The sequence below is a fragment of the Canis lupus genome, chromosome 10, assembly GCF_011100685.1.
Source record: "Canis lupus familiaris isolate Mischka breed German Shepherd chromosome 10, alternate assembly UU_Cfam_GSD_1.0, whole genome shotgun sequence".
Taxonomy (NCBI): Eukaryota; Metazoa; Chordata; class Mammalia; order Carnivora; family Canidae; genus Canis; species Canis lupus.
Genome location: NC_049231.1, coordinates 18086088 through 18113219, shown reverse-complemented (window position 1 = coordinate 18113219; position 27132 = coordinate 18086088). Strand labels below are relative to the sequence as shown.

The window sequence follows — 27132 nt, the reverse complement described above, 5'->3', positions numbered from 1 at the left end:
CATCGCACCTGCTAGGGAAAGCCGGCAGTTTCTTCTACAGCAGAGAAGCACCCTGTGGCCTAGGGCGCCAGGGCGGGGCACACATCCCCGCTGGAGACCAGGGGCCATTGCGCGGCGGCCGCCCCTCTGCCCGGGACACAGGCCCCGGGCATCACTGGAGCAGCAGGTGAGCCCGGCCCGCGGGCGCCAGGGACTCTGCGGACAGGTGGCCGCTCAGCCGGGCGCAGTGTGCGAGGGGCCACACACGGGGGGGGGGGGGGGCACACACGGCCAAAAACAATCTGCGGAGACTTCGGTGGGACAGCCGTTGTCCCCGAAGTGCAGAGTGGAAAGGGGCCCAGGGACGTGAAAACCGTCACCGGCCTCGATCTGGGTGCTGCATGTGCAGGTGTAACATGTCAAACTGTCCCCCCGCGGTCCGCACGCACTGAGCGTCAGCTGTGCCTTAAGAACACAGTGTGAAAAGAGGTGTGACCCAGGCGCCTGGGGGCTCAGCGGTTGAGCGTCTGCCTTCAGCTCAGGTCGTGATCTTGGGGTCCCGGGATCGAGTCCCGTGTGGGGCTCCCTGCTCCGCGGGGAGCCTGCTTCTCCCTCTGCCTCTGTTGCTCCCTCTGCTTGTGTTCTCTCTCAAGTAAATAAAATCATTTTTAAAAAAGGAGAGATACTATTTCCTATGGCATGAAAAACCACCAAGTGCCTAAAGGGAGGAAACCTAACGCGAGAGGTGTCAACCCCTACGCTGAAAAACCACAAAACACACCAACAGAAGGAGCCTTAATCAGATGGAGGCGATCACAGTCATGCTCTGAAAGACGCAAAATAAAAAAGGGGTCAGCTGTCCCCAGCATGATGGGCCCCACCAAGGTGATCCCACTTAGAACCCCAGCCTGCCCCCCACCCTTCCTTCCTTCGAAGTCCCCGGTTGACCCTGAAATGTACGTGGAAGGACCGAGGCCAAGAACGTCCCTCCCACCCCCGGTGGCCTGCTGTCACCCGCGGACGCTGCAGGAAGGCTCCAGGCCCTGGCACGCCCCGCTGGCGTCTTGGAACGCGTGCTGGGCAGCCACGGGCTCAGGGAGGAGGGCTCACGGGGAACTGGCCCGAACCCAGCCGGCAGGCTGGGAGCCAGCGCAGCCCGGCCCTGCAGCCTCGGGAGCGGGAATGTTTGTTCAAGCACCGAGCGCTGGAGTCCTTTGCCATGTGGGATGACTGGGACGCATCCAGAGAGAGTGGTGCCGCGGCTGCGACAAACCCAAAGCAGGTGGCACTGGCTTTGGAACAGCCCAGTGGGTGGGAGGGAAATGTCACACCCTGGCCAGGAGACCCGCATGAGGTGGTGACAAAGCCTGAGGCTAAACCGTGGTGACTCAGGACGCAGGAAATCCACCGAATCAGCTCGTGGTGCTGGCAGGAAGGCTGTGGGACAGAAGGCTGGTCGTCGGTCACCATCTGTGGAGGGGGCGGCAAACTTTCTCTGACAGGGACAGAGGGAAGTCTCTCATAGTCTTTGCTGGTTATTATTATTTTTTTTTATGACCTTTTAAAAAGGTAAGGACCGGGCAGCTCAGGTGGCCCAGCGGTTTAGCACCGCCTTCAGCCCAGGGCGTGATCCTGGGGTCCTGGGATCGAGTCCCGCGTCAGGCTCCCTGCGTGGAGCCTGCTTCTCCCTCTGCCTGTGTCTCTGCCTCTCTCTCTGTGTGTGTGCCTCTCATGAATAAATAAATAAAATCTTCAAAAAATTTTTAAAAATAAAATAAAATAAAATAAATATAAAGGTAAGGACTGTTCTCAGCTCACAGGCCACAGAGAAACAGGCTGCAGGCTGCGGTTTGCTGACCCCTGGGCCAGTCCGCGGCGGTGCGCCTCTTGTCACCTTGGTAACCAGCAACGGGCCCGTAGTTGGGGTGTTAGGTGGTACCCCGGGCTTCCTGCCACCCGTGTGGCACGACCCAGGACTGGGACAGCCTGTTACCCCCTCACCTGCTCCAGGGGAATGTGGCCAGGTGTGGAGCTGCTTTCTTTCCCTAGCAGCCTCGCACCCCAGCCGTGCCCCCTCTGCTGAAGCCAGCCTAACGGGGGCCCACAAGATTCAAACTTGGTCCCAGCTCTGCCACCTGGATTCTCCATGGAGATGGCATGGTCCTTGAGCACCAACACAGGGCTATGGTCCATCTCCAGTGGAATGTTCCAGATGGAAGGAAAGGATAGTGGAAGGAGAGGAGAACTGAGTTTGTGGCTATGGATGGAGGACCAGAAGGCACATCTGTGGGGAGCTCTTAGAGCCTGGAGGTCCAGGACAGGGGAAGTTTGGTGCTCTCTGTCCTGCGGACCTGGCATGCGGCCCAGAGGGGCAGTCAAACAGCAGCTGCGACAGGGTCTGACCCATCCGTCCGTGGGCTGTGAAACCAGCTGGCTTGTGCCACGCAAGGCCACCGGGGTGCAGCATGTCAGCAACGAAGCAAATTTGTATGGGGGAGGGGGTTGCAGGTTGGGTGGACCTCACAAACCTTCTCCAGCAGGGGTGCGGGGTGGGGGGTGGGGGTGGCTTGTCAGCCCGTCACTGTGCCTATATTGGCAATGACATCAAAGATGAGAGGTCAGTCTAAACTCAGTCGTGTGGGTCTTCATGAGCACCAGACTGGCTGTCTGGGACTTAGAGCACGCCGAGTCTGGGCTGAGGTCAGGGCCGCAGGTTGGCCCCTTCCTGCTACTTGAAGCCTTTAGAAGGTAGCCTAAGACATGTATCAAACTGAAGAGATTTGGTGTCAATCTCTGCCAGTCACATTAATCCGAATGGCCAGTAGAGTGGACACTCATGTCAAAACTCACCAGAGGCTGAGCAGGACTGACTAGTGGATTATGGGGAGAGCCTGTCCTCCACGGGTCTCTTGAGCACCCTGCACATTTTGTTGGGTGTGCCAACCACACCACTGGGTGGTGGTGGCGCGGGAGGGGGGTAGGGGAAGGTGCCTTTGTTATGTAGCTTTCTTCCTGCCAAAACCTGACTAAAAAAGATAGGCAGACAATTGGAACAGAGTAGAGTCCAAACACAGGAAGAGACTGCAGCCACCTGTGTATACGGTACGGTACAGGTAGGAACAGTGTTTCTAACATACCGTACCGTAGCATTGGCTAAATACCCATACCGAAAAAATAATGAGTATTAAACCCTACACATCACACCACATACTAAAACTATTCTTTTTTTTTAATTTAAAAAAATTTTTTTTATTTTATGATAGTCACACAGAGAGAGAGAGAGAAGCTGAGACACAGGCAGAGGGAGAAGCAGGCTGCATGCACCGGGAGTCCGACGTGGGATTCGATCCCGGGTCTCCAGGATCACGCCCTGGGCCAAAGGCAGGCGCCAAACCGCTGCGCCACCCAGGGATCCCCCTAAAACTATTCTAGATGGAATACAGATCTAAATGTGAAAGGTATCAACAACACAACTTTCAGAAGAAAAGAGAAGTGACTTTTTGTGACTTTGGGGTAGGCAAAAATTTATCAAACAGAAAACAAAAGGTGCTAATCATAAAAGAAACATTGATACTGGAAGATACTGAAATTAATAACTTAGGTGCATTGAAGACGTTATGAAGAGAAGGAAAGGCAAATCATAGGATGAGAGAAGATATATATTTTTTAAGATTTTATTTTCTTTTTTTTTTTAAGATTTAATAATAATTCATGAGCGACCCAGAGAGAAGCAGACACACAGAGGGAAAAGCAGGCTCCATGCGGGGAGCCTGATGTGGGACTTGATTCCAGGACCCTGGGATCATGCCCTGAGCTGAAGGCAGACACTTATCCACTGAGCCACCCAGGTGTCTCAAGATTTTATTTTCTTTAAGTAATCTCTATCCCTGACATGGGGCTTGAACTGAAACTCTGAAGTCAAGAGTCATGCGCTCTACAGACTGAGCCAGCCAGGTGCCCCAAGAAAAGATATTTTTAATAGATCTGCCTACCAAGGGGCTTGCATCTACAATATCTAGAGAACTCATATAAGCCAATACGATTAGGCCAACAAAAAAATTTGTCCAAACGCAGAAATTGGAACTTTACAAGAGTATGTTCAAAGGGAACATAAATGAGAAAGCTGAGCTTCATTCGTCATCAGGGAAATGCAAATTGAAGCTACAATGTGAAGCCACTACTCTTCCACCAGAATGGCCAAAATAAACATAAAGAGAATAGCTAGCGCTGGCAAGAGTATAGAGCAACCGGGACACCCTTACGTTGTGGTGGGATGTAACCTGGCATGTTCACTGTGGAAAATCCTTAGGCGTGATGCCTGCCAAAGCTGAGTGCGTGACTCAGCACAGAACAGTGTAAGTATGGTTTGTTTTTTTTTAGAAGATTTACTTTAGAGAGGGAGCACAAGCTGAGGGGAGAAGCAGGGGGAGATGGGAGACAAGCAGACTCCCCACAGAGTGGGGAGCCCAGAGTGGGGCTCGATTGCACTACCCTGAAATCACAACCTGAGCCAAAATCAAGAGCCAGATGCTTAACCGACTGAGCCACCCAGGCGCCCCCAGGGTATGTATTTCACCAAACTCAAGAACATTCATGGCAGCACTATTTGTAATAGTCTGAACTAGAAACAATGTAAATGTCTATAAATAATAGTATGAATAAATAAATTATGGTTGAGAATGAATTTCAACTACATGTAAGAAACAAAATCTAGCCATATATCGAGCTTAACATCAAGCCAAGTTAAAAAAAAACAATTGACGTTATTCGCCATTTTAATAGTACAAAGGAGAAAAAGCTTATGATAACCTCATAGATGCAAAAAAAGTTTTTTTTTAACTTTTTAAAAATTTATTTATGATAGTCACAGAGAGAGAGAGAGAGAGGCAGAGACACAGGCAGAGGGAGAAGCAGGCTCCATGCACCGGGAGCCCGATGTGGGATTCGATCCCGGGTCTCTAGGATCGCGCCCTGGGTCAAAGGCAGGCGCTAAACCTCTGCGCCACCCAGGGATCCCCACAAAAAAAGTTTTTTGAGAAAATTCACTACCTACTCACAATACAAATTCTTGGTAATAATTAGAAAGAAACTTCTTTAACATGCTAGAGTGTCTATATATATTTATATCATATCTATAAGTTCATAAAGACCTAGAAAAATGTCATTATAAATGAGGAAATGTTAAAAACATTCCTTTTATTTTTTTTAAAGATTTTATTTATTCATGAGAGAGAGAGAGAGAGAGGCAGAGACACAGGCAGAGGGAGAAGCAGGCTCCACACACCGGGAGCCTGATGTGGGATTCGATCCCGGGTCTCCAGGATCGCGCCCTGGGCCAAAGGTAGGCGCTAAACCGCTGCGCCACCCAGGGATCCCCTAAAAACATTCCTTTTAAAATCAAGAATTCAATACTGTATAGGAGGTTCTAGCCACTACAATACGACAAGACAAAGAAATTACAGACAAAATTGGAATAGAAGATACAAAGCTATCCGCACATGATATAGAATTACTTACAGAGAAAATTCAGAAGAATGTACATAGAAATTTTTAGAAATAATGAGAGTTTAGAAATGTGGCAGTATAGAAAATTAAAATATAAACATCAGTTGCATTTTATAAACCAGCAGCAAGCAATGATATAGAGAGATGGCATCATGTGCAGTCCTATAGTATATCAAGAAACTAAGAATAAATATAATAAAAGATATATATAATCTCTATTAGGAAAATATAAAATTTAAGGAACATATAAAGTAAATGGAGAAGTATATCATGTTCATGGGTAGGAAGATATTGTTTCATTAATCTGCTAATTTCCCCCAAATTAATCTAGGGAGTCAATGCAAACCCAACTAAAATCTCAATAGGATTTGCTGTAGAACTTGATAAAAGCAATTATGACATTTATGTAGAAGGGAGTGAATCCAAGAAGGAAAATTGGCAAAGAGAGGTGACTTGTCCCCCCGATGTGAAGATAGTGTGGCACTGGTGCAGGGGTGCAAATTCACCTGTGGAATAAAATAGAGACTCCAGAGATAGACTGACTCAGGTAGAGTGAGGTGTCAGTTCACAAAGTGGGAAAGAAAGAGATTTTTCTACTAATAAATGTAAAAAGTTATCTCTATGGACAAAGATAAAATTTGATTCTTACCATACCATATTAAATATTAAAAAATCAATTCCAGATGGGTTATGACTTCTACATCAAAGACAAAATTTGAAACTCCTAGTAATAAATGTAGGTAAATAATATTTTAAACCTCAAGGTAAGGAAAAATTTCTTAGAACAAAAATAGCACTGACTAGAAAAAATACCGATAACTTTGACCACAATGAAATTCAGTTTTCAGTGTTCACTTTGGCAGCACATATCCTGAAATTCAGTTCTCATCAAAAGATACTTTTTTTTTTTAAAGATTCTATCCATTTATTCATGAGAGACATACAGAGGGGCAGAGACACAGGCAGAAGGAGAAGCAGGCTCCATGCAGGGAGCCCGATGCAGGACTCGATCCCGGGATCTGGGGATCACGCCCAGAGCCAAAGGCAGATGCTCAATACCCGAGCCACCCAGGCGTCCCGAAAGGTACTTTTTAAAAACCAAAAATACAGTTATAAACTGGGAGAAGCTGTTCACAATAGATAACTATGAACATACACAATCTCACAGAAAAACAGGCAAAAGATATGAACAGATATTTCCCAGAAGAGGAATTCACATAATTAATAAACACATACTGAGATATTTAACGCAGTTAACCAGTGAAATGCAAATCAAGATTACAGCAAGACTTTTCTTAAGTCCATTTGATTGATGAAAATCAGAAAATCTGATGACTCAAAATGTTGGTAATTCCACAGATTCACAAGATTGAGAGATAGGGGCCTCAAAGCACTTGGAAAACAGTTCGTGGACATCTAAAATCGAGCATCCAGATATCCCACAAGGTAGCAATTCCATTCTGAAGCATCTCACAAGAAACACTCACTCGTGTAAAACAAGAGATATGGACAAGAATGTTCACAGAGACACTATTCACAACAGCAAACCCTGGAAACAATCTAAATACACAATCACAGGGCAGTGAAAGAATGTTTATAAAATAGTCTCACAAAGAAATGAGCTGTGGGACGTCTGGGTGGCTCAGTCAGTTAAGCATCTGCCTTTGGCTCAGGCCATGATCCCAAGGTCCTGGGATCAAGCCCCCGGGGTCGGGGCTCCCTGCTTGGTGGGGAGTCTGGTTCTCCCTCTTCTTCTGGCCTTCCTCTTCTTGTGCTTGCTCTGTCCCTCTCTCTCAGAAAGAAGGAAAGAAAGAAAGAAAGAAAGAAAGAAAGAAAGAAAGAAAGAAAGAACTTTAAAAAAAAAGAAATGAGCTGCAGTGACATACAGCAGAGTAGATGAATTTTAGCAAATTTGATACTTGGTGAAAATGTAAGCATCGTGCCCTTCTTAAAAAGTAAAAACAGCTTGAAATTAAAAATCTTTTTTTAAAAAAGATTTTATTTGGGATCCCTGGGTGGCGCAGCGGTTTGGCGCCTGCCTTTGGCCCAGGGCGCGATCCTGGAGACCCGGGATCGAGTCCCACGTCAGGCTCCCGGTGCATGGAGCCTGCTTCTCCCTCTGCCTGTGTCTCTGCCTCTCTCTCTCTCTCTCTGTATGACTATCATAAATAAATAATAAAAAAATTAAAAAAAAGATTTTATTTATTTATTCATGATAGACAGAGAGAGAGGCAGAGACACAGGCAGAGGGAGAAGCAGGCTCTACGCAGGGAGCCCGATGCAGGACTCGATCCCGGGTCTCCAGGATCACATCCCGGGCTGAAGGCAGGCGCTAAACTGCTGAGCCACCCAGGGATCCCCTAAAAATCTTTTAAAGAATGCATATGGATGCCACAAAACTAAAAAGGAAAACAAGGATTTGACAAATGTGATTTTAAGGATAATGGTCACTTCAGGGGGAGATGCAGGGAGTAGGGATGCCAGAGATGGGTCGATGTGAAATCACTCTATGGTTCTCATTACAGTTTTAGTTTTTTTTTTTTTTTAACATTTTATTTATTCATTTGAGAGAGAGAAAGAGAGCATGGGCAGGGGGAGCAGAGGAAGAGGGAGAAGCAGGCGCCCCACTGAGCAGGGAGCCTGACGTGGGGATCAATCCCAGGACCCTGAGATCATGACCTGAGCTAAAGGCAGATGTTTTACCAACTGAGCCACCCAGGTGCCCCTAATTCTGTCTTTAAAACTATCTAAATAAAAGTGAGCCATGTAAGGACAAACAATGAAACTTTGCCATGAACCAAGGATTATGACTAACCAGAGTATATGTACCTGCCATCCAGTGAAATGAGAAAAATGGATCAATTAAATAAGGTTCTAGGCAGTGCAATAAAATAAGAAAAAGATACAAAATCTATAATAGCAAGAAATGGAAAACTCTTCAGATGATATAATTGTGCATGTGAATAATTCAAAATAATCTTTAAATATATTAATAGAATTGATAGAAACATTAGCCAAGACGGCTGGATTGAAAAGAGACTGATTCACAAAAATCAATTCCATTTCTATCAACCAGCCACAATTCGTTGAAAAGAAAAATAAAGAAAACATAAAAATGTTGATACTACTTATCATAGAATAAAAAAAACAAAACACATATAAAACTAAATCGAACTTAAAAAAAAAAAAAGCAGAGATCCCTGGGTGGCTCAGCAGTTTAGCGCCTGCCTTCGGCCCAGGGTGTGATCCTGGAGCCCCGGGATTGAGTCCCGCATCAGGCTCCCCACATGGAGCCTGCTTCTCCCTCTGCCTGTGTTTCTGCCTCTGTCTTTCATGGATAAATAAATAAAATCTTTAAAAAAAAAAAAAGCATAAGCCATTACAAAGAAAAGTCTAGGAGTTTACTGAAAAACATTAAAGGACAAGTACATGGAGAGATATACCATGTTCATAGATCATAAGGCAAAAATGTAAAGAAGTCAGTTCTCCTCAAACTGATACATAAATTTAACCTCAGTCAACATTTTTTAATTTTAATTTTTTTTGGTGGGTCTTGACAATCTGGTTCTACAGCTTGCATGGAAGTGTGAGGGCTCAAGAGTCAAGTCATCTCCAAGGAAGAAAAACAAGGCTGACTAGCATAAAGATGTCCTGCAAAGCTACAGTGATGAAGACACTGGGGCTTCGGTCCAGGGCAGATGAACACACCGATGGAACTGACCAGAAAGTCCAAAGATACCGTATGTGACAGTGGTGACCTATGGATGAGGGGCTTCCCACAGTTGGGTCCCCTATGAAACTGTGTAGGACCCCAGGTCTCATCAATTCCAGGAGCATTAAAGAGTGAAATGTATGAGCAATGGCAGCACTTATAGAAGAAGCCCCTGGAAGTTATTTTCATGACCTCAGGGTAAGGCTATAAGCCACAGAAATCTCCCACCATCGAGGAAAAGGTTGACCAGTTTAAGTTTATTAAAATTAAGGTGACTTTACATCAAAAGATACCATAAAGGAGCAAAAAGACAAATCACAGCGTGGGGGACAGTATTTGTAACACAGTCAACTGAAAAAGGAGAATCCAGAATAGACGTCACCCCTACAAATCCAAAAGAAACAGACCCAGGAGTCTAAGGACAATGGGGCAAAGGGTTGAGTGGGTTCTTTTTAGGAGAGGAAACATAGGGATGCCTAGGTGGCTCAGTGGTTGAGCATCTGCCTCTGGCTCAGGCTATGATCCCGGTCCTGGAATCGAGTCCCACATCAGGGTCTCTGCAGGGAGTCTGCCTCTCCCTCTGCCTGTGTCTCTGCCTCTCTCTTTGTGTCTCTCATGAATAAATAAAATCTTAAAAAAAAAAGAGGAGAGGAAACGTAAATGGCCAATGCATGTCTGAAAATAGGCCATTTTATTGGTAAGCAGAAAAATGGAAATGAGCAGTGTGGCACTCCGTCCAGAGGCAAACATCAGATGTCCCTCGGCGCCCAGTGCTGGTAGCAATGGGAGCAACAGCCATGGGTGTGAACGCAGAGTGCGGCCCCTTTGGCCATGCTTATGAGGCTCAGAGCACCAGGTTGGAGCCCACCCCACAAGGTCATGTCCACCTGGAATCTGTGAATGTGACATTATTTAGAAATAGTCACTGCAGAGGTCACTCTGGAGGGAGGACGGTGGGCCCTAGTACAACAATGCTGTCCTTCTAAGAGTGGATTTTGGACACAGACACAGGGAAAGAACACCATGTGAGCCCGGAGGGGCACATCTACGAGCCAAGCACAGCGAGGATTGCCAGCGGCCACCAGAAGCTGCAAAAAACAAGGAAGGATTCTTCCCAACAGCCTTTGAGAGCACGGCCCTGCCAGCACCTTGATTCCAACTCCGGGCTCCAGGATGTCGGAAGGACACAGTTCCCCACGCCCCACAGTGAGGCTGAAGCTGTGTGCACTCCATCGACACTACACTCCCAGAAGCAGACCCATAGGAAGCCGCACAGTGTGTTATGGGGAGCACACTGTTTTCGTAACAGGGAAAAATCTGGAAATCATCCATACAGAAGCAAGTTGCCGAGTGGCAGGGCTGCCCAGCCGCAGTGTCAGACTGGACATGCGGCGAGGGCAGTGGGTGGGCCCGGGGATGTCCTCCGAGGGCACCGCCAGCTCTGGAAGCATCTTCATCTGGTAAACACCTACTGGGCACTGGCTGTGTGCCACACACCATCCCAGGTGTCTTGGTGAGCGGTGAAAACAGCAGAAAGTGCGCGGCCCTTAGGGACCTGCACTCTGGGGGGCAAGCAGCCAGCAGACAGACGAGGGGCAAAGAGGCTTCGGTGCCAGGGAGGGAGGGGGGAGAGAGGGAAGGAGGGGGAGGGAGAGAGACACGGAGACCCAGGCCGGGGGAGGGAACAGTCGGTACAGATACTAGGTGTGTTTGAGAAGGCAAATGTCCCTGGAGCAGAACCAGGCGGGGGTGTGGGAGTGGCCACTCGAGCCTTTTCATCACACATACTCTCCGGGCTACTGCAGGGTGCCAGGTGCCCCCAGAGACCCGGGGCTGCCCCCCACCTGTCTGCCTGAGCTCTGAGCCCGGTCTGGGACAGGCTCCCAGGCTGCACAGGCTCAGCACCATCAGGAACTTCAGGAAACCCAAAACAAGATCCCAGTGATCGTGGGCGCCTGTCCACGGCCCCTGGCACTGTTCACACGGTGAACTCAATCCCCCACGGGCACTACAGCACATCAGGTGTCACCCACCGGTCCTGTGAGGGGTCCCTGGCACGGCTGCTGCAGGAGCCCGCTACCCCAACCACCTGGCCAGTCCCAGGATGGGACCAGGGGGGCCCGAGCCCGCTCTGAGCTCAGGCCGGTGCCCGCATCAGGATGCACCTGCTGCCTGGGCCACAGGCCCCTGCCTTGCCCTGTGGGACGCGCAGCGGGCAGCCCCAAGCAGCCCCAGGACTGGGACAGGTGCAAGTGGCCGCGCTGTTACCTGGTGGTTTGGGTGGCTGAAACAGAGCGCCCTCCACTGTCTTCACGCGTGGGAGCACGGACAGCAGTGGGTGCACACTTAGTGAGTTTGCCTCTGAGTGCTTGTGGGACTCGGCTTTGGTAAGACCAGTTTTTGGGGTCTTACTGTCTATGTGTTGAAAACGACAAGTGGGGAGCTCTATCCTCCCACCAGACTCGGCGTTGGCGGACTGGACCTTACAGTTCCTCTCGGCTGCCCTCTTTAGGGGCACAGGCAAGGTGTATGCGAGGACCTTCGCATCCTTCACTTTCAAGTCTTGCTGCAGAGCCATTTGTGGAGGTCCCAGAGCTGGCCTTGGCATGGCCGAGGGGCACCTCACTTTTAGTGGCTGAATGTTCAAGAGGGAAGATGAAAAGGTCACGTTGGAAATGGGAGGCATGTACTTCTTGGTTCTCTTCACGCTGACGCCTTCCACGCAGAGGTCGGAGCCGTGGAAGGGCGGCAGCTCCACAGCAGGCTACGCAGGGGAGGGTGGGGTCAGGGGTGGCTGGCAGGCCCTGGCCCGGGACCTCTGCTCCCCCTTCCTGTGTCCGCCAGCCAGCTGGGCGTGAGGCCTCAAGAGAAGCAGGGCTGCCCACCAGGCCCCCTCCTCCAGGGCCCCCCGGGCACAGGGTCCCCCCGTGGAGCTGGAGTCCCTGGCAAAGGGACCACGCAGCCTGGTGGGCACGGAGCTGGGGATGGTGGGGAGGAGAGGGAGCGCGGCAGAGTGGTGAGGGCCGGCTGGGGCCAGGCCTGGGGCGCGGGGTGAACCCGGGGCGTGGGCCTCACTGCCTGCTCAGTTTGCTGGAAGTGGCTACAGTCAGGGGCAGGCAGGAGCAGGTGCCGCCGGCCGGCCGACCTCCACCCGCCTGGCCCTCGCCCCTCACCTGTCTCCACAGCAGCTCAAAGTTGCCGATGTCGCAGTTGCGGTCCACCTTGCGGTCCACCACCACCTTGATGGTGTCCTCCTGCACCTGGGCGCACAGCTGGGCCGTGACCGGCGTGGATGCGTGCATGGTGGGGCTCGAGTTGATCTCGATGAGCCAGGGCTGAAAGTCGCGCCCCAGGATGAAGTCAGCCCCGTACAGCTCGAAGCTGTTCTTGCGCGGCTCCACATGGTCCTGGGCCACCCTCATGGTGTTGGTGATGGCCCGCTTCATGGACGGATAGATGACGCTGGCCCACACAGTCCCGCGGCCCCTCTTCTGCAGGTACTCCCGGAACCTGGTGCTGGTCCACATGTTGTGGTAGGGCAGCAAGGGGCTTCGGTCCTTGTCATTCTTCAGGTGCTTCTGGATGGAGTTGTTGCACAGGTGGATGGCACTGCGCCAGGGTGAGGCCGCGCAGTCAGTACCCGGACAGGACCAGACCCGGACCCACCCTGCACCCCCATGCCACCACCGGATCCCAGACCCTGGACCTCTGCCGTCCCTGCAACCCGGGACCCCGTCTCCATGCTGGGACCCACAACCCTACTTCCAGACTGCGCCCCCGGACCCCAGTCTCCGAACTCCATGCCCCAACCTACCCCGCCCTGCCCATGGGGACCCTCAGCCACCCCTGGCCCCGCCCACGGAGACTCTGCTCTCACGGCCCTGTGCCCTGGCACAGGGCAGCCTAAAGAGGGGCTCTGGTAGCTCCAGGACCTCCAGGAGTAATGCCTCCCAGAGCCTCAGTTTCCCCATCTGCATCTGGCAGTAGAGCTGTGGCCCTTGAAGAGCTGGTCTAGGGACACAAGGTGAGTCTCCGTGAAGGTTCCATTAATTGACTCTCTTGCCTTGTTCCAAACAGGTTTAGAAACAGGTAACTTGGACGAGATGAACCACGAGGGAAGGGGGCCCCTCCCTGGGTTCCTGGACAGGTCGTCCTTCCAGAGGACAAACGGAAAAGAGGCAGCAGACAGAAGGGCCTTGGGACCCGGGAGCCGTGGGCGCGGGGAAGTGGACCCCCCCCCCAGTGCCAACCCTGCAGTCCCCGCACAGGTAGGCCAGGAGGGACCGATTTCGGGGAATCTCTGTCTGCCTGGGGGAGGGTTACGGTCCCAGACAGATATCCTGGGGCTGAGAGGGCAAGAGATCCACCAGGCACATGGCTTGGCTGGGCCCCGGGGCCTGGGTGGGAGGGCGAGAGGGGCTCCTCGTGCACGGGGGAGTCCCAGGACCCCTCCTCTGGGGCCCCACCTCCGGGACCCCTCCCCCTAGAGCCCCTCCTCCTGGACTCCTCCTCCCGGAGCCCCTCCCCCCGGAACCCCTCCTCCAGGACTCCTCTCTCCAGGACCCCTTCTCCCGGAGCCACGACTCCCCTCTAAAGCCCTGGTCAAGATGCCTAGGCACCCACCCCCGCATGCCCAGTGGGTACAAGGCAGAACAGGGAGCCCCTGGTTTGGACAGAGGCAAAGAAAATTCTCTGCCTTGACGGTGGCCTGTTCCCAACACTCTGCAGAGGGCCTTGCCATCCCTGCCACACGCACATCCCGTCCACCTGGAGACCCTGGGGAGGTGTGGGTCCCCCTACCCCTGGCACCCCGTTCCTGTTCCTGGACGTCTGAGCCTGTGCCCCGTCCATGTGCTACCTGCCCCTGCGCCCTCCCCCCAGGGGCCTTGGGATCTGGGGTGCGGTCCACACCATCCTGGCCTTTTCTGACTCACATGCTCCCCACTTCTTGGGGTCCTCAGAGGACCCCTCAGGCCATTCTCATGTCCCACAGGCTGGAGGCCTACACCCCTACCTCCCCAGCCAGTCCAGCAGCCTCCCTGCTCTGCAGACCCCAAGAAGTGGAGCCAAGACCAGACATCTTGGGCTCACAAAGAGGGACTCCTGAGGGGGTCTGAGGGGCTGGCATAGGCACCTGTCCCCCAGGGACCTCCCAGGTGCCCTGCCCGTATGCGGCTGGACCCAGAGAGCAGGATGGTGAAGCAGGGAGAGCATGCACACCCAGGCTGGGCCAGCTGTGGGGCAGCGTGAGCACAGCTGGCATTCAGCCTTTCCAGCAGAGGAGGCCACCTCCACCCCGGAAGGAGGTTCTAGGCCTGTCATTGAGACGTGTCATCCCCGGGTGGGGCCGGGCACCTTGTGGGCACATGGCAAATGGTGCCTTTAGGATTTTCTGGAAAAGACACACATTATGGGGGTACAGAGCACTGGCTTTGAAGAACAGCTGGCCTGGGCCTGCCCCTTGGGGATGGAGGTCGTTTTGACCTACCCAGGCCTGTTTCATTTGTGCCTCAAGGTGGTGATGGGTGATAGCGGCAAACACGGCCTGGCAGCCCAGCCACTTCCCGCAGGTACTGGCAGGGCACGCTATGCACCCCTGCACCCCGTGGCACCAAGCTGACGCTCCAACTGACCTGTCCAGATTTTCCAGGGAGAAGCGCTGTGTTGAAAACCGCAGGTAGCTCTCCTTGTAGAACCAGATGGTCAGGGGGTTCCAGTCGGTGACCAGGAACCACTGCCTGATGTCGAACTTGGTGTCATAGATGAGCAGTGGGGTCTCGATGTACTTCTGCACCACCCACTTGTTGTCCTTGGCAGGGAGATGGTCTGCAGCCACCAGCTCCAGGATCTCCTCCACTCGGTTCATGCACACTATATCTGCAAGAGGTCACCACTCAGCCCCATGGCACTCAGGCCTGGTTTAGGTCCAGCCCTGAGGCCCAATGTGGCTTTGATCCAGGACCATGAAGCAGTGCAGTGGGGCTGCCCAGCAGGGAAGGCTCTGCCCTCAGGGTGGAGGCCACAACCAGGTGCCACACCCTCAGCACTCCCACCAGGGGGCCAGCCCCCAGGATTTAAGAGAGGACACAAGAATAGAGAGGGACAGGGATGGGGACAGAGGCACTTTTAAAAGGCATCCAGTGAGCAGTGGCTGAGCACCAGCCCGGGGTGTGGAGTGAACAGGCCTCAAGGAACCAGCAGGCAGGGGTGGGGTGCCCGCCCGCTACAAGGGGCAGGTGTCCAGGGGCCTGGGGTCTGGTGAGGGACCAATGGTAGGACGGCACATTAGTACACCCATTCTGCTACTCCTCCACGTTGCGGGGGGGGGCTGCAATTTGCAATTTCTCATCCTCAATCCCCCCAAAGTTAGGCCATATGACTAGTGGTGACCAGTGACACCTGAGAAGTGACATGCATCCCTCTCGTCTGTTGGGTCACCACCAGACCCTCCAGCCCCCTCTTTCTCTGCTGTGACAACCCTGAAGCCTGGAGGGAATGATGTCACAAGATGGTGGGGGACTTTGGTGAGCAGACCTCCCGCCCCCACTATCTGCTCGTGCCAACCCATAATGGCCGAGGATGGCTAGAGATGAACTGGTCTCACTGACAGCCACTGAGGTTTGGGGACTGCTTGTTACCAGCACAATCTGGCCTATCCTGACTGAAACAGCGCTGGAGGGGAGCACCATGTGCAGAGGCCCAGAGACACAAGGCATAGCAACACATGAGGTGAGCTTTCCCCACGAAAACACAAGTCTTGTCTCTTCGACTGTAAGCGAGCCCTTGCCATCCTGAAATGAAAGACTAGGGCAAAGCAGCAAAGCTCTGAAGTTATCCTGGGCTCGGAGCAGGAAGGGGCGCAGCCAGTGCCCAGCCAGAAAGCACTGCCTTTGGATTTGAACAGGCGGGTCTGAGGTGTCTGTAGGGCATCCTTGAGGATGCAGGTGTCTACAGTGGGAGGAAGGTCGGGCCTGGTGGACGGGGGAGCCGCCAGGGGCCGATGCTACTGTCCAGAGGCACAGACTCAGGATGGAGCCCGTGGAGAAGCACCAGCCGGACCCAGGGGGGCAGGCACTCAAGGACAGCAGGTGGAAGCCCAGGAAAGAGAATGTCTCCAGACAGACAATGCTTAGACGAATGCAGCAACGTCACAAAACAAAAAAGATTTTTCTAATCATATAAAAACTAGCTGCTTTATGAATTTAAAACAACAATAAAACTCTTCAAATAACTAAAGGGGAAAATAAAATATCCAAACAAAAAGTAAAGTCTATTTAGATGCTCAGGAAACACATCACACAACACAAACAAGAAGGATGCTGCAGCCAGGGCCGTCTTGGGAGGAGATTTCACAGCCTTAAGGCCTTTATTGTTGCCCACAAAAGACTGGAGATAAATAGGCTGAGCACTGAAGTTAGAGTCAAAGGGGAGGGAAAAATCTCTCACAGGAAGTTGGAAAAATGCAACCTAAGGTTGGTTCTTCAGAAACACAAGTAAGATTTAAAACCCCTGAGATCTTGTGTTTTAAAAAGAACACACAGTTATTGCCCATTAGGAATAAAGAGGACACAGTCGTAGCTACTGCACAAGACGAGGCACAAAACCTGAACCCGTCAGACAAAAGGTACAGGCGATAAGGATGTGCCTCCAAGAGCGCGGGTGCTTGCAGGTGAGTAAGGAGCGGGAAGGAAGTCCTGCATCGGCCTTAGTAGCCAGATAAGCCTGTCGCCAAGATCGGGCGAGGTAATATAAAAAGCACAGCCCGGTTTGACTTGGGAACATCCAGACCTGGTGAAGACCCGCGTCAGGAGCTGCACCCCTGTGCCCAGGCTGAGCACGGCGCTCTGGGGACCGGTAGGTGGCCTCCGACTGACCTCGGCCGCGGGACTTGGCTGCCGGCTTTATGATCCAGATGTTCCGAAGCCCGTCGATCTCCGTCTGGGGGTTCATGGACGTGATTTTATTCAGCAGAGCCTGGCACTGTGACAAGTGATTTCTCGAGTTGGAGATGAACGCGTCACCGCTACAAGGCAAGGTCCAGAGAGCCTGTGAGATGCCGTGGGACCTCTGTCGGGCACGCGCGTACTAAGTATGTCCCCCCACTTTGGCACGCCTTCCCATTCTCCAGGGACTGTTTCTTCATAAACAGAGTTTTTCATTTCAATAAAGTACAATTTATCCACTTGATCTATTATGATTAGTGCTCTTATTAAACTAATGAATCTGTGCCTCCCTTGTGGTCACGAATGCAGATGCTAGTGTTTTCCTTTTTCGCATAACTTTCACGTATCTCGTGAAACATCTCAAAGTAATCTTTGTGTATGTAGGAGACAGGATTCAAGATACAACTTCTTTGTTCATAAGGATGTTTGTTGCTTACACGCCATCTAGTGCAAGGACTAACCCTTCCTTGTTGATTTGCACCTTGGTCCTAAGTGACCATGCACATGAAGATCTGCATCTAGAAGAATTCGTAGGACAATATTTTCAAGACCCTGGATACGTAAAGGTTTCTTAAAACAGGACTCCCAGGGCAGCCCAGGTGGCTCAGCAGTTTAGTGCCGCCTTCAGCCCAGGGCGTGATCCTGGAGACCCGGGATCTAGTCCCACATCGGGCCCCCTGCATGGAGCCTGCTTCTCCCTCTGCCTGTGTCTCTTCCTCTCAATCTGTGTCTCTCATGAATAAATAAATAAAATCTTTTTAAAAATTAATAAGAACAAAAAAGTAAAAAATAAATTTAAAAATATTTTAAATTAATAAAAATTAAAGATGGGCTTTCCCGGGTGGCTCAGTGGTTTAGCGCCGCCTTCAGCCCAGGGCCTGACTGGAGACCTGGGATCGAGTCCCATGTCGGGCTTCCCGCATGGAGCCTGCTTCTCCCTCTGCCTGGGTCTCTGCCTCTCTCTCTCTTTCTCTCTCTCTCTCTGTCTCTCGTTAATAAATAAATAAAATCTTAAAAAATAAAATAAAATAAAAATTAAAGAGACAAACAACCTGATTTTTAAATACACGAAAGATGTGAACAAGCACCTCACAAAAGAAAATATTCAAATGACTGATAAGCATCTGAAACAATGTTCCACATCATCAGTCTTCAGAGAAATGTAAATGAAGACCATAATGGAACAGGAAGGCAAAACTAAAGGAAGGACAGAGCCAAGGCTGTCCTCCACCTGCAGGCAGTGTGGCCCACTCAGCACTGCTGGCATCTGAATCTGTAGGAATCTCTGGAAGTTTCTTAACAACCAGAGGTCATCCAGTTGCTCATCCACAGGAGGAGTGAAAACCGTGGTCTACGATCTATGAGCCCCTGCCCAGCAGCAGGAAGGAATGGGCTTCGGTTCCTGCAGCAGTGTGGATGAATCCCACAGACTTTGTCAAGCAAGAGTCACAACCGAGAGAGTGCGGCCGGCGTGATTCCATGCCCCTGAACATCCACCACAAAACCAGCTGAGGTGAAAAGAGGCACACCGGCGTGAGCTCTGTGGGGGCCCGACGGGCGCTGACCTGGGAGGCGGCCTTCGCAGCCAAGCACAGAATTTCACCCACTCGGACAAATCCAGTTAGTGCACGGCACCCTCTGCACTGTGTTCATAGCTCAATGACAAGAAGACAAGATAGTGACTGATCCAAAAGGAGAGAAGGAATCAAAGAACAAAAACGTCCCTGGGATGGTGTGTGGGGCTGCGAGCAGACTCTCCAAAATGTTGTTCCCTTGGCCATCGGCTGCTCCTGCTGCAGGGGTGCCCGGGTCGCTCCTACCCCAGCTGCCCCGTTGGCCGCTGTAAAAGGGGTGCTGGGTCTCCAGCCTGGGAAGGACCCGGCGCTCAGAACAGAGGTAAGCCAGGCTCCGCCGTGGACTCCCAGGCAGCAGGGGCACCGGAGAGTCAGGAGGGCTGGGCCACGCAAGCCTCCTGCTGGCCCTTGACTACACAGAGCTCACCTCTGGGGTTCAAAGAGGTAAAACACTAGAACGGGGTGGAAGGTGCTGCTCAAGGCGATGCCACCCAAAGGTGCCCCCAGGGGGTGCCATCCTTTTATGAGCCAACAGGGGCTTGGGATAGGCAGCAGTGAGTGTGGGTACCCCAACACCCAGGCAAGCACCCCAACACCAAGATCGGCGAGGCGGGACCTCCCTAGACAGCACCTGATGCTTCCCCTCCATGTCCCCCATTCAGGTGAGCCCCGGGGTCCGAGCTCCGCCCAGGGCGCGTCTTACTGAATGAGAGAGTAGTACTGCTCTGTGAGGTCCTTCCACTCATCCTCCGTGAGGTCCTCGCTGGCGTCCTCGGAGACGTCGATGTCCTCGTGCTCCAGCCGCCCCAGGTAGGCCTGGCACACCTTGCACGCGGTGTCCACGAGCTGTCCCGAGAGGCCCATGAGCTTGGACTCGGCATTCTCAGGAACTGAAACCCAAGCACAGGACGTGCAGTGGGGCCCACCTGGGACACGGATCCCAGCCCTCCACGCCTTCTGCGGGCAGCCCACCTGGACTCCGCGCACGCACACCTCCCCCGGCCACACACACCCTCCAACCAGACTCCCAGCCTGTGGGCTGCGATGCAACCCCACCTCTGAACTTGCCACAACATCTGTACTGTCCTGAGCGCGCGCTGGGTACTGGGTGAGTACCGGGCGGCAGTCCTGCCTGACACCCACAAGCCGGCGGGCACCGGGAGGCCACCTGCACCCACCCCTCCTGCAGCATCGTGTGCTCCAGGCCCCGGACCCAAGCTGGACCATGCAGGGAGCCGGAAGGAGGAGCGGACAGCCCCAGCTGTCCCCGTGGCTCTGGGGTAGGAGCCTGAAGAGAGCTAAACCAGCTGTGAGGGGGCTCTGCAGGCGCGTGTGGGGCTGGGGGCCGAGGCATCGCCCGCCCGGGACCCCAGCAATGCGGACCCCAGGGAAAAGCCGCAGCTCACGTGGTTGCTGTAGAGATTACAACATGCATTTTTAAACTGTATTGAGGTGAAATTCATAGAACGTAAAAATAGCCATTTTGAAGGGTAAAACTGCACTTGTGTTTTCTGTTCAGGCTCGGAAGGAGCCTGGAAGTTGCAACACATTCTAACAAGTACAAAGTGAGACTGAAAACTCAGCAACTCTTCTTTACTCCATCAGAGACCCGAGGTCACAAGAAAAACCACCACCCCCAAACGGCAGAGAAAGTCAGGCGGGTTCAGAGCTCAAAGTCCCTCAGCAGAAACCCCAAGACACCAACCCCAGCAGAGAAACACCTGAGTAGCAACTGCTGAGCTGCTGGAGGCTCTGCGTGGACAAAGCGGCGTTGCCCCAGGAGGGTCAGTTTCGGGAGGGCCCCGAGCTCTTGTCAATCTTTCCTCCAGGAACCTGACCTGGTTCTCACAGTGAATATGGGAGAAAAATCCGGTCCTGCTTCTGACAAAAAAGGAAAGTAACCATCCTGCAGGTTGCCAGACCATTCTGTTCTTCACAAGACCCGCCCTCAGGAGCCACAGTTGCCCAGAGCCCGACCTGCTGGGGAGGGCGGGGAGAGACCAACTCCACCCTCTGTAACCATCCACAGATTTGATAATCGACGTAAAACAGACCAATTTATTAAAAGATACAACCTGCCAAAACTCGTACATAAAGAAATGGACAGAGCAGCCCGGGTGGCTCAGCGGTTTAGCGCCGCCTTCAGCCCAGAGTCTAATCCTGGAGACCCAGGATCAAGTCCCACGTCAGGCTCCTCATATAGAGCCTTCTCCCTCTGCCTGTGTCTCTGCCTCTCTCTCTCTCATGAATAAATAAATAAAATCTTAATTAAAAAAAAGAAACGGGCAATCTGAATAGGCCTATATCTATTAAAGAAATTGAATCAATAATTAATAACCTTCTAAAACAGAAAGCACCAGATTCAAATGGGTTCACTAGTGAGTTCTGCCAAACATTTAAGGAAGAAATCATACCAATTCTCTACAATCTCAGTAGATAGAAACAGAGGGAATACTTTCTACCTCATTCTATGAGGCCAGCACTTCCCTAATACCAAAACCACAGAAAGACACGAGAAAAGAAAACTCTAGACCAAAATCATTCATGAACACAGCAGCAAAAATCTTCACCAAAATATTAGCAAGTCAAATCCAAGAATGTATAAAAAAAATAATATGCCATAATCAAATAGGATTTATGTCAGGTATGCAAAACTGGCTCAACATTTAAAAATCAATTGATGTAATCTATTACACATCAATAGGCTAAAGAAGAAAAATGACATGATCATATCAATAGATGCAGAAAAAGCATTTGACAAAATTCAACTCTCATTCTTGATAAAAGCTCTCAGCAAGCCAGGAATAGACAGGAACTTCTTCAACTTGATAAAGACTATATACAGGGCACCCAGGTGGCTCAGTTAGTTGAGCGTCCAACTCTCGGTTTCAGCTCAGGTCATGATCTCAGGGTTGTGGAATCAAGCCTCGTGTCAGGCTCCATGCACAGCATGGGTTCTGCTGGAGATTATTTCCCTTTCTCTCTCCCTCTGCTCCTGCCCCTACTTGTACTTTCTTTCTAAAATAAAAAAAAAATAAAATATTTTTTAAAAAAGGAGAATATATACAAAAAAACAAAAAACAAAAAAACAACCCCTACAGCTAACATTCCACTTAATGATAAGAAACTAGAAACTTATACTCTAAAATCAAGAGCAAGGCAGGACCTCCTCCCTCTCATCACTGTTTTTTCAAGATTGTACTGAAAATCCTAGCCAATGCAATAAGACAAGAAAATAAAAAGTATACAGATTGGAAAGGAAGAAATAAAACTGTCTTATTCACAGATGACATGATTATCTATGTAGAAAACCTGGAAGAATTAACAAAAAAAAGCCTCCTGGAACTAATAAGTGATTGTAGTGGATCACTTTCCTACACACCACAAGTGAATTATTGGAATTTGAAATTAAAAACACAATACCATTTACATTAGCACCCCCAAAATTAAATAAATATGAAAATAAATAAATCTGACAAAATCTATATGATGAAAACTACAAAAATCTGACAAATGAGATCAAAGGAGAACTAAATTAATAGTGAAAAATTCCATGTTCGTGAATAGGAAAGTTTCATTGTCAAGATGTCAGTTCTTCCCTATTCAATCTATATATTCAATGTAATTCCAATCAAAATCCCAGCAAGACATTTTATGGAAATTGATTAACTGATTCTAAAGTTTATATGGAGGGCAGCCCAGGTGGCTCAGCGGTTTAGCGCCACCTTCAGCCCAGGGCCTGATCCTGGAGACCGGGGATCAAGTCCCATGTCGGGCTCCCTGCGTGGAGCCTGCTTCTCCCGATGCCTGTGTCTCTGCCTCTCTCTCTCTCTCTCTCTCTTTGTGTTTCTCATGAATAAATAAATAAAATCTTAAAAAAAAACAAATAAATAAAGTTTATATGGAGAGTCAAAAGATCCAGAACAGCCATGCCAATATTGAAGAAGAACAACAAATAAAATTGACACAATTCAACTTGAAGTCTTACCAACAAATCTATAGTAATCAAGACTGTGTGGTATTCATGAAATAATAGACAACTCGATCACTGGAACAGAATAAAGAACCCAGAAATAGACGGAAAAAATATGATCAACTGATCCTTGACAAAGAAGCAAAGATAATATAAAGGGAAAAAGTGGTCTTTTCAACTAATGGTGCTGGAACGGGTGCAAAAAAATATATATAGAAAAAGAAAAAATCTAGACACACATCTTATGTTCTTCATAGAAATTAACTCAAAATGGATTGTACACCTAAGTGTGAAACACAAAACTATAAAACTCCTAGAAGATAGCACAGGAGACCAAGATGAACCTGGGTGTGGTAATAACTTTTTGGATACAACCCCAAAGGCAGAGTCCCATGAAAGAACTGCTTGGTAAGCTGGACTTCATTAAAGTTAAAAGCTTCTGCCCCACAAAGGACGCTGTCAAGATGATGAGAAACAAGCTGCAGAGTTGGAGAAAATATTTGCAAAAGACATATCTGTTACCTAAAATATACAAAAAAAAAAAAAAAAGAAAGAAAACCCTCTTAAAGTCTCAACAATAAATAAATTTTAAAACAGCAGAGAAACTGAACAGATTTCTCACCAAAGAATATATTTACAGATGGCAAAGAAGTATATTAAGAGATGCTCAACATCATACGTCACCAGCGAACTGCAAATGCAAAACACAAGTTTCCACGGCACAGCTATCAGAATAGCCGAAATCCAGAGCAGCAACTCCACTGAGCGCTGGGAGGACGTGTGGCGGCGGGGGTGCACTCACCAATGGTGGGAAGGCACCCTGGCCTTCTCCTGCAAGCCACACATGCTCTTACCACGGTATCCAGCAATCATGCTCTTGGGTATTGACTCAAACAAGTTGAAAACTTACACTGGGGCAGCCCGGGTGGCTCAGCGGTTTGGCGCCGCCTTCGGCCCAGGGCCTGATCCTGGAGACCCGGGATCAAGTCCCACGTCAGGCTCCCTGCACGGAGCCTGCTTCTCCTTCTGCCTGCGTCTTTGCCTCTCTCTCTCTCTGTGTCTCTCATGAATAAATAAATAAAATCTTAAAAAAAGAAAACTTACATCGATACAAAAACCTGTAAACTGAGGTTTAGAGCAGTTTGACTCATAATTGCCCAAACTTGGAAGCAACCAGAATGTCCTTCAGTCGGTGAAGGAATAGATAAGCCAGACGATGGAATATTAGCGCTAAAATGAGCTACCCAGCCACGGGAAGGTGGGGGGACCCTGCCCGCACGTCCCCGAGCGAGAGAAGCCGAGGGCAAAAGCTACGGACGGCCGATCCCAGCCAGACGCCTTTCTGGAAAGGGCAGGACCACGGAGCCAGGGAAGGGACCAGCGGGCCAGGGCCTGGGGCGAGAGGGAGGAACAGGGGGGTGTGATGAGGCCCCGGCCGGAGGCTGCTCCAAGTGAGGCCATCACCCTGGCTCCACCCATCACACCTCCGTCCAGACCACAGGAGCAAGCCCTGGCACAGACGGTGGTGTGCGTGACGGGGACGTGTCCCTGCGGGTCCGTGGGTCGTAACAGGTGAGCATCGGTGGGGGTGGGGACGGTAGAGGGGGCTGGGGCGAGGAGGTGGATGGGAACTCCCTCACCTGCTGCCTAACCTGACAGCGGCCCAGGCTGCTCTAAGACAGTGAACAACAAAAAAACTTATCTGGGTTTCTGTGCCTCCCGCCACGGTGGCCCTGCTCCACAAGGAGAGCCGTTCCCTGTCACCCGGCCTGGACACATGGCCCCCCTGCCCCTCCTGGCACCCACCTCCCGCTCGGGCCTCCCCGGCCCCCACACACCTTTCCTGTGGCTGGGGCCCGGGCCGCCGGTCTCCCCCCTGCCGTGGGGTTGGCTTCCGCTGCAGTGCTGCTGGCTGACCACCCACTTGAGGATGCTGGAGGCCGCTGTACGCCGGAAGTCGTCTGAAAGGACACCAAGGCCTCGCCCCCTCTGCCGACGCGGGGGACCAGGGACCTCGGCCAGCACCAGCTGTCCTCAGCCTGGGTGCCCCCCAGCCTGCAGGGGCCTCGCTTCCCGCCCTCACCGCCTTGGAGGGGGCGGTTCGCTCAGCCTCAGCCACACCCCCAGCCTGGCCCTCCCTCCTCTCCTCTGCAGACGGGGGCTCCCACCCCACCATGCAGGGCCCTCTCCCGCCTCTCTGCTGCTCTCCCCACCCCCACCCGGGGCGAATCCATGGAGGTCACTGTGCCGTCCCTACTCCCTGAGTCCTCAGCCCTGCACCAGAGGGCACAAGCGCCCCGCGGACACACACCAGGACCCTCCCCCCCAGGAGCCCCTCTGCCCCTCCCTGGACTTGTGGGCTGCCACAGTGCTCCCTGTAGATGGCGGGAGGGGTCCCACCCGCCCAGGTGGGGGGCTGGCCTGGCTCCCAGGGCCCTCTTGGGCCAGAGGGGCAGCCAGCATCCCCCTGGATGAGCCCACGCCCTGAGGCCTGTCTTACCCAATCCCACTCCAACCCCTGCCCTCGGGGGGTCGGCAAGAAATTCCAGCACCTGCTCACCAAACCAAAACCAAAACTCTCCTTGCTCATCCAGCAAAGGAGGCCCCGCCTGCCGTCCAGCAGCTGCTGCCACTGGGAAACACCTGGACCCCGCTCCCCTCGCAGCTCCTCCAGGGCCCGAGCCCCGCGCCTGGGCCTCCCCACAACAAGCGCCGTCTCCAGCCTGGTCCCCTCTGCTCTCCTTGCCTCCCGGGCCTCTGCCCCGTGACCCCCCTGACAGCCGGCTTGCCGCCCAGCCCCCAAGACCCTGCCCGGTCCTGCCTGCGCCTGTTTGTCCCTGGGAGCCCCGGGGCGGGGGGCAGGGGTCAGGACGAACTGCACGGCACCTGCAGGTGCTGCGTCCCCACGGCCCCCAGTCAGGAGCTCAGGGAACACGGGTCACCCCCAGATGAGCGCTGCCCACTGCCCTGCCCTTCGCTTTCCCTTGCTCTCTGGGCAGGTGCCACCCGGACTCCTCCCAGCGTCCCTGGGGCCTGCGGCCTATGCACACGGGGTCCCAGGACCGTCCCGCACCGGCCTCCCCAGTAGCCCAACCGGACCAAGCTGCGCATAGCCGCCGCCCGCTGCTGCTCGGGAGATGCTGCCCATGGACCACTGTGGACAAGCCCTCCCCACCGGAGCCGAGCTCACCCCTGGGCCTTGGGCGGGGACCAGGCCCTGCCCTCAGTCCTCCCCCCCGCCGCCCACTGCCCGGGCCCCGCACTCCCCTCAGCAGGGCTCCTGGCCCGACACCCACACCGTGGCGCTCGCCCCCGACTTACCCAGGAACTCCTGCTTCTCGCTCTCCGTGCAGAGACCGTAACAGCGGGGGAAGAAGGAGTCGGGGTTGGCTTGGACGTACCAGGGCAGGCTCCGCATGTTCACGCACAGCCCGATCTCCAGAGACAGCGGCTTGTCAGGGCCCCACAGGCCACACGCTGGTCCCCTCCAACCAGCCCGAACGCCCGCAGGCCCAGCTGGCCGCGCCAGCTCCAAAGGGCCCTTGGGAGGGGCACCTGCTGGAGCGGAACCTCCCCAGTCCCCCAGCCCCCCAGCCCCTCCTGCCCCTGGCCCGCTGGTTCTCACAACAGGGTGAGCCACGTGCCAGCCAGGGCCACCTTAGGGCCTGAGGGTGCTGGGCCCATCTGTCTCCCAGGTCGCTGACGGGTGCTGGGCCCCTGCCAGGAAGGACAGAGCAAGCCTAGGGGTGCACTCCCCACCGGGCCTGGCAGGAAGCCCTGCACCTCAGGGCCCAGCTCACTGCCCCACTGGGAAGAAGTGCCACATGCCTGCTGGCTGCTGGGCGCACTGGTGGCCACACTACGTGGGGGTGTTCATAGGGACCCCAGCCCAACGGGGCCACCTGCAGGTATCACCCCCGCCCGGAAGCGGGCCAGCCGCTGAGGCCGGATGAGGATGCCCGGGGGCCAGACCCCCACGGGGAGCCCTGGGGGCAGCATGAGCCCCCTCCCTGACCCTCCGCACCGTCCCTGGAAGCCCCTCTACCCAACCTCTCCCGCGTGGGTACGTGCAGGCCTGTCCCCTCCGGGCTGACCCCCACCCCTGAACCTCAGCCCTCAGGGTAACGGGATGGGGCCACGGGACCAAAAGGACAGGAGGACAGGAGGTGCCCAGGGCCCCGCAGCCAGAGGCCCTTGTGCGGAGGAGGCGGCCAGGGCCTCTCCAGGGCGCAGAGCCTATGCAGGGCTGTGGTGGCAGTGCCCACCTGCCCCGCCCAAGGTCCGGCCTGAGTGTCCAGAGGAGGGACACAGGGCAAAGGGCACACGGGGCTCGGGCGCGAGGGGAGCAGGTACCGAGGGACTCTGGACACGGATCATGGGCCCAGCAGCCGCGGTCCTGGGGAGGAGCCCCGAGGGGTCCAGCTCAGCCACTGGAGATTCAGGAGG

General features: G+C 52.7%; 1 protein-coding gene across 7 annotated transcripts in view; it reads right to left on the bottom strand.

Moving 5' to 3' along the window:
• Positions 1-27132, bottom strand: part of TTLL8 (tubulin tyrosine ligase like 8) — a 48323-nt gene that overhangs the window by 6443 nt on the left and 14748 nt on the right. For 4 of the 7 annotated variants that reach the window (XM_038550167.1, XM_038550170.1, XM_038550169.1 and 1 more), the window contains 7 exons: positions 26008-26122; positions 24525-24647; positions 19417-19603; positions 17071-17219; positions 14830-15073; positions 12370-12805; positions 11465-11960 (listed from right to left, as the gene is read on the bottom strand). In XM_038550167.1, the coding sequence (XP_038406095.1) occupies positions 11465-11960; positions 12370-12805; positions 14830-15073; positions 17071-17219; positions 19417-19603; positions 24525-24647; positions 26008-26122 (1750 nt within the window). The other 3 variants (XM_038550172.1, XM_038550171.1, XM_038550168.1) reach the window with 3 other exon arrangements.